Source organism: Brachypodium distachyon, chromosome 1 (assembly GCF_000005505.3).
Source record: "Brachypodium distachyon strain Bd21 chromosome 1, Brachypodium_distachyon_v3.0, whole genome shotgun sequence".
Lineage (NCBI taxonomy): Eukaryota > Viridiplantae > Streptophyta > Magnoliopsida > Poales > Poaceae > Brachypodium > Brachypodium distachyon.
The window spans coordinates 61,213,424-61,220,963 of record NC_016131.3 but is presented as its reverse complement, the minus strand read 5'-3'; the positions used below and the strand labels follow the sequence as shown (position 1 = coordinate 61,220,963).

The 7,540-nt window shown below is 47.4% G+C and overlaps 1 protein-coding gene across 2 annotated transcripts; it reads left to right on the top strand.

Moving 5' to 3' along the window:
• Window positions 1–1,219: 1,219 nt before the first annotated feature.
• On the top strand, window positions 1,220–4,823 carry LOC100843529 (probable mediator of RNA polymerase II transcription subunit 26a). 2 transcript variants are annotated; one of them, XM_014896591.2, is made up of 8 exons: window positions 1,220–1,809; window positions 1,896–1,964; window positions 2,050–2,132; window positions 2,272–2,324; window positions 2,411–2,532; window positions 2,639–2,666; window positions 2,765–3,108; window positions 3,497–4,823. In XM_014896591.2, exons 1-8 carry the CDS (start codon window positions 1,465–1,467, stop codon window positions 3,551–3,553), a joined length of 1,101 nt encoding a protein of 366 aa, XP_014752077.1. In that variant the 5' UTR covers window positions 1,220–1,464; the 3' UTR covers window positions 3,554–4,823. The 2 variants fall into 2 exon arrangements, with proteins under 2 accessions (XP_014752077.1, XP_024312679.1); XM_024456911.1 differs by having other exon boundaries at window positions 3,186–4,823.
• The last annotated feature ends 2,717 nt before the right edge of the window (window positions 4,824–7,540 follow it).

The window sequence follows — 7,540 nt, the reverse complement described above, 5'->3', positions numbered from 1 at the left end:
GATTTGTTCAGTTCTAGTTTCTATGTTTTATGCCCACCCCTACGTGACAGGTGGCTACAGCGGCTTCGGTTTTGACCGAACAAACCGAAAATCTTTGCATCAGGAAGAAATCGACATGAATAAAACGAAAAACTTGAATCACGTGAAGCATGGGGTAGGAGCAGACGAAAAATCGGCAGAGATCCATGGCCACTGGTTGAAACCTTTTCTATTTTTTCCGGTTTCTTCGGTTATTTCGGGTATTCCACTATTGAAACCGAACTGGCAAAAATAAATTCGGTTTTCTGGTTTTGCTAACCGAATGAAGGACCGAAAAATTCGGTTTCGGTTAATTCGGTTCGGTAGATCGGTTTTCGGTTAATATGCCCGTCCCTGCTACAGCCCACATGCAAAAAGGGACCTCTCATCATGTCGAGGGATAGGGATATACCCAATTCAAACATTTTTCATGTGCATCTCTCACGCGTCTCTCTCCCTCCCCCCCATTGATGGCCTCCCCATCTCTCTCCCGTTGGTTTTTCTCCCTCTTTCGACTACTCTGATGGCCATTGCTCATCACTCCATCGTTTGCTGCCCAAACCCGGTACTCGATGGAACCCTTGAAAAGTTTCACACATGGGCTATATATATGCTCATATGGATGGCCCATTTTCAGCCCATCGCACCCTAACCACATCCAGTCGCCGTCGCCGCCTAATCCTTCCACGTCGTGGCACCGCCCACCCCCTCCGCATCGCGCCGTCATCGCCCACCACCGCCCACCCCCTTCCTGCCTCTTCAATCTTGTCACTCACTCCGCATCGGGTTGCCGGCGCCACTCCCTCCATCGTGGTGTGGTCTTATTGCAGGTTTGGGTTTCCCGATGGGGACGGAAAACCTGATGGGGACGGGGATAGAAAAAACTTAAAACCAGTGACCGGCTACGGGTAGGCAATGGGCCAAGGACTGCCCCGCAGGTTCGTTCGTTGCCATCTTGAATCGAAACATACCCTTCACGTTTCCCATCTTTCCTCACTGACATCCGCGTCGTCCTTGTGACACCACACCAGAATGAAGACGGCATTCTCATCATTCCCATTCGTTGTCTCCAGCCGTGCCCGCGTCGTTTCGCCCCCCTCCCTCCTCCTCCCGAGCGAAACGAGACAAGTGTATAGAACAAACAGGGAAGATATTACTAGACACTAGTTACTACTAGTGCTATATTTTAGATATTGTTGGAGGTTACAAACCGCGCCGCAATTGCGAAAAGAAACCGCAAAATGGTTTCCCCGCCTCTCTGCTGTATTCCCTAGTATACCGGTAACTTCTTTACTTATTTGGAGCAACCAGATCAAGGAAAGAGTATATAAAGCGATCAAAGGGTCGATAGTAATCTTAGATTGGATTCGAATTTTAAGAAGGAGGAAGGGGATCGTTCGGGACTCCCTTCGCTTTGATCGTTGGTTGGGCCTTGTCCGCGCGCGGATGGCGGCGCCGCCGCGGTCACTGGACTACTGGCGCGGGTTCTTCAACGGCGCGCAAGCCAGCATCTTCGACGCCATCGACGCCGCTATCCGAGTCGCCGCCGCCGACCACCCCGACGGACTCCGCGCGCGGCGCGCCGCCATCGCCGAGCACCTCTACACCGTCCTCCCTCCGTCGGAGGAGGCCGTTTGGCCGGCACCTGCCTTCGCAGGGGCGCCGCCGCTCCAGGAGCAGCACGGCAGCTCTGACGGCCCCGCCGTCTCCACTCACCGCGACAGCTCCGGCGACCCCGTCGTCGCGGAGGCCGTCCGCGTCAAGGCCGCCCTCTCCAGCAACCAACAAAAGGTTCTCGCCTTGCGACCACCGCGGCTGTCATTGGTCTTTTTCGAACCAGTACTGACTGTATGTCTGTTTATTTTATTTTCTTGCAGTCGGAGGACGAACTGCTCGACCTGCTCCGGAGGCTGCAGCTGCTGCAATTCACGGTGGACACCGTCAGGGTATGCCAGGGGGTGAAATTGAGCCTTTTTGTTTTGTTACTTCCTTAATTGCTCTTGTTCATACATATGGACTGGTCGATCGTAGGTTACTGAGATTATAAAGGCCGTGCAACCGCTACGCAAGCATGCCTCAAAGCAGATCCGGCAACTCGCTGGATCTCTCATTGAGTAAGTTTTTGTATTCTTCGCGTGAACTTGTCAGCTTTTAATTTTTATTAGGCAGTCATCTGTTTTGTGTTATTTTTTTCTAAATTTTCTAGTGGTACTAAAATCAAAATCATTCCATTATTCTTGACACACATTCTAGAGGTTGGCAGGCTACGGTCAATGAGTGGATGAACAATGAAGCTGCCATTATAGGTGAGGAACGCAGGTTGGGTGCTCTTCTTTTAGATGTTTATTGTAGGTGTGGTGCCCTAACATGATTTTGCTGAAACAATTCACAGATCATACTCCACAGTCGATGGATGTTTCTTGCTTGGAACAGGAAGAAGGAGGGTTGCCTTCCCCTCCCATGGATGAGGCTGCCCTTTTCGCCACATCGTTTGCTTACAGAGAGCTATCCGAGGTACTGCCCGCAATCAGTTTGTTACTCTTTTTAGCTTTGCTGAATTTCATACAGGTCTGTAAGCTATCTGACACTTGCTCTTGGAAACTTTGGTTTGGTTTCGAAGTTCTTCGATGAAATGGATGATGATGGAAGTGAGTACTTGTGCTTCCTCCTTCCTATGTAGACATTGTTTTTCAATATGCATTGTATTGGTATTGATATAGTTGTTGCCCTTTAATTTTCTCTGCAGACACTATAATCAATGGCAAGGAGGATGAACAACAGTATCCTACAAACGAAGATTCAGTAAAGGAGCAGCCTTCTATGGTCCAACAGTATGATCCCGTACAGAACTGGAGGCTTGATCAGTCTGCAGTGAGGCAGTCACGACTGCATGAACTTTCCGGCTGGCAAGTAAGTCATCAATCCATGACGGAGGCACAAGGGAAGCCTTCAAATGCAGCATTTGGACTGATAAGACCATCTAGGTTGCATTCTGAGCCGATAGGTTCCAAAATCAAAATCAGTCCTAAGCAGCTGCAAGATATCTCGGTGGCTCACTCTCAAAGAAGACCAAAACCAACTATGCCCAATGTAAGCATACTATTGTGTTGTTCAACATGCTTATGGGATGTCTATACTATTGTTCTAAAACATTTCAGTGGTTACAGCAACCATCGAGTCAGCATGACCAAAATTCAGTTAAGGCAAAGCTAGATATTGCGAAGAAAGCCAAGCCTGTTGCTACTAAGCGAAAGCTTCAACAAGATTATCAAGAATTCAATAGTGGCACGCATGTCTTCTGTTTTAATTCTTGTAGCGCCAGGAAATTTTACAACATAACCTAACCTGTAGTCCTATGCTTTCTCTACCCGTTGTAAAATCTCTGTATATCTTTATATGTTAATCTGAATGACTATTTAGGATTAGAATTACAGGTGGATAGTTTTGATGACAACACACTAAATTATGGCAAATGCAGCAAAGAAGCAACGAAGAATACAAATGTTGGATCCGCAAGACCTGCCGAAGCAAGTGAACCGAAGGTCTAAACTCGATGGCAAGTCAAGAAACAATATCAGCAACAACAACCAGAATCGGCGGGGCATGCGTCACTCTGATAACTGATTCCATTAGGCTCCACCTCCACTAATTATGGGCGTCCCTATTGTTTCATCACAGCATGGTGCATGACAAAGATGTACTCCATATTACTGTTGCACCCTATTAGCCTTGGGGCTGAATTGTCTGGTTCCAGCGCTCGTCAAACTTCTAGAAGAGGCGGATCATAACATAGTTCTACACCCCATTACCAGTTGTGGTATTAATTTGATCTGGATGGGAATCCTGTCTGTCAAACATAGTTTTACTGCACTGCTATTTCCTTGGTCTGGATGCGATTCCTGTTTCTTTCCTCGCGAAAGGCATTTTGAACTTGGCCCTTGGGACTTGGTGAAAGGCATGTTTGTGTGTGCCAATTTTCCTCTCTCCGAAGTCCGAATGGATGTGCAGTCGCATTCAAAGGTCCGGATCAGTGGACTTGTGCTGGTAAACGTTGATGCCAGTTTTCTCGTGGACTCGGGTGCTGCATGATGGGAGGCAGTCCTTCGCTCCAGTACAGGCCAGGTGATTTCAGCCGCTTGGGGCCCCAGTACCATCTGCTCTTCTGCAGACGAGACTGAAGCTTGGCCGCTTGGGCATGCATCGAAGGTTTGAATACCCTTTGCTCTCAGACGAATGTGAAGTTGCTGTTGGAGACAGACTGCCAAGAAGTGTTATCTGGGCTGAGGTTTGATGCAACTGACCGCTCACCTCTTTGCTTATTCATTCTGCGTGAGACTAACAACAGACTGAACGGGTAGATGATTACAATTACAAGACCGCTAAGAGCATCTCTATATGAAGCCAGTTTTTCGGTTTTGAATTGCGTCGGACGGTACAGATCCCCTAAGCATGTATTGTAAATTTGAAAATCAACTTCACGTGTACTTCATCACATCGATCATAGACGAACACGAAGTTCATAATTCTCTGCCCAGATCCCTTTCCGGCCAGATCCCAAGCTAGCGCTGCTTTTCTCAACAACAACAAAAAAAAAGGCGGCGAGCAGTGGGGTCTCGCGTCGGGCCATTGGCAGGAGGAGGCAGTTGGAGCACGGCGAGCTCTATCCCCGTCGTGTGAGTCACCATCCATCCATAGTGAGCATGGTTTTAAATAGCGGTTATGCTTCTTAGCGGCAGCATTTTTTCCAGCCGAGAAACATTACGGTATCCGTATACTGCTAAAGCTAGAGAAGCAGTGTATAAATCTACACCCTTGATTTGCTTAAGGATAAATAGACATTTGGAATTTAAAATAATTAAGAGTAAATAGAATTCCTAGTGGGCTGAAGCCCATTTGCTGTCATCGCCTGGCTCTTTACCGTTCGTGTTCGTTGCCGGCCGCCAGCGCTCAATTCGCCCCGACCGTCGTCGACCCCGCCCCGGCCGCCGGCCTTAGCCTTTTGTAGACCTCACCGGCAAGCCACACACCACCGGCAGGAGCCATCGTCCACCTCGCAGCCAAGCCCCGCACCGTCGGCTGGATCCGTCGTCAACCTCGCCGAAAGCCCAGCACCGCCGGTCTGTGTGGTTAGCGACTAGGGCAGGGATGGCCTGGGTGGCTGGGTCTGGGTGGTTGACGGCCCGGCGGCTGCGAGGAACAGGAAGAGAGGCGGCTGCGTTTCGATGGGGGAGAGAGAGAGGGGATGGAAAACGACGAAGTTTGTCCGGCGTGGGCCGTTTGGGCCGTGCGGAGCGGAACGTGGGCTCAAATGTTCTGAAATTACCCTCTACTACTGCTCTACTAGACCTAACAGTGCCATGTATAGCCTTTTGGCCATCAGAGGTGAGGGGAACCACGGATCAACATCTGGCCATCATATTAGTATTTTTTTTATAAGGTTTTATGTATCCTTGGCGACGGCGTCCTGACAGTGGAGGTGACGATGCTTGGATTTTTGGTCTTTCAGCTCCATCCCCGTTCTGGCATGACTATTATGGTCTACTCCATGGAGTTTGTGGATCTCATGGCTCATAATTTCATGATTTTGATCTTCTTCCTCGTCAGTTCGGCGATGATTCAATGGTTTGACAACCTGTCTTGCGAGGGGTGTGTCCCAGCCACCGCGCGTTCAACGATCTTAAGTTCTCGCCCGCTGAGGTGTGCGGCTCATGCGGCTCAGTAAAACCTACAGCTTATGTGCAGGTTTGGTCTTCTACTGTATCATCACCAAAGATTTGAAGAAACATCAAGATGCAAAAGACGCAGTTAGAGAAGTTGGTTTCAAAGATTTTTGACGTAACTTTCGGTTTATCCGAAATCTTTGTCGTCATTTTAGTTTTTTCGATCAGATGTACTTTATTCGTTAAATAAATAAAGTCAGATCGTTGTTTAAAAAACAGTGCCATATACTGTTCATTTTATTCTAGCAGTATACTATCACAACCTGAACCATTGGATCTTCTAAAATAAATGGCCCATATTCATTACAGGATAAAGTAGAAACCAACGCCATAGCGTCAAGCAGCAGTACGTCACAGCCACCCCGCGCGAGTGAGCCGCCACCGGCGCGCATGCTCCAGCGTGAGTCTACATATGTACGTCAGTACGTCGCACCCACCTCACTCGCGCTAGCCACCGTCGGCGTGTTCCAGCGCCACTGCGGGGGCCCTTCCTCTGTGCCCGCAGTCCTGCACCTCCTGCCCTTCCTCATACTGCCGCTCGCCGGCGCCCAAGGAGCTCAACACCCAGCGTCGCCACTCCAGCACATACAAACGCAAAAAAAAAAAATCGAGAAACAAAATTGCCAAATCCTGATATCGCCCGTGGAGCGTGCCGAACAAAAGTGCCAAATCCTGATTCCGCCCGTGGAGCGTGGAACCCAGAATCAGGGGATTTGGCAGATTTTGTGGAGCGGTGGGTTGCCGAGGTTTAGGCTGCCACGCAACAAGCTCGGTGAGGAGAATATTGGATGCACAAATGCCGTTGGGTCTACTTATGAAAACTACTCACTCTGTCGTATGTAAGGTCTACGGAATTTTATGCCAAAATTACATTAATAATATAAGATTATTGCACAAAAATAATATTGTTAGATTCGTATTGAGAAACACTTTCCAATGGTTTATAATTTTTATATACATCACGAAATATTATTTATACAATTCTTGGTTAATGTTTGGCATAAAATTCCGCGTAGACTTTACATACCCGGACGGAGGGTGCAGTGGGTAAAAGAAGTCTTCAGGCTTTTAGAAGTAAAATCCAAATATTTTTCGAGACTGACATTACATGGAGACTAGTTGACCTTTGATATCTTGGGTCGGCTCATTGGATGGTCGTCCCAGCGATCCAATGGGTCTCTTCGGCCCATTCCCATCCCTAGCTGGCGTGATCAAGTAGCCACCTCGAAATCTTATTAATGTAAAACAATTTGGTCACGTCTACAAGCTGCAGAAAAATATCCCCGAGCGAGCAGGTCATCAAGGATGCAAAGATTATACGGAATAGCCAGGGATCAGTCGCCTGAGAAATTTAATTTCTCAGTCGACTGAACAACAGAGATAAATAGATTAACAAGTCACCATGCACAGCAATATCTGGTTTGTCTCTGGTTGAGCATGTTCTGCCGTTTGCATATGTCCTAGGTTCGAGTCCTTACGACTACATTATTCATTTTTCTGTTCGTTTTTTCTTCTATTTTTCCCTTGTTTTTATTGTGCCTTCTATTTTTGTTTTTTACTCTAGTGTTAAGAGTGAGTACTTAGGGTAATTAGTTGCATGCTAAATTAATATTGCACACAATGTGTGTTTTTCTCTATAATTCATTTATTTAAGTCTATTCCATTTTTCGAACTACACACTAAGTTTTACGCTTCCACAATTTAATTGGAACTGTAATTTCTCAGTTGCATGGAGACTGAAACTGTAATTTTTTAAATCATGCCCGTAAAATTTCTCGTAGCATAGGGTTGCAACTGTAAAT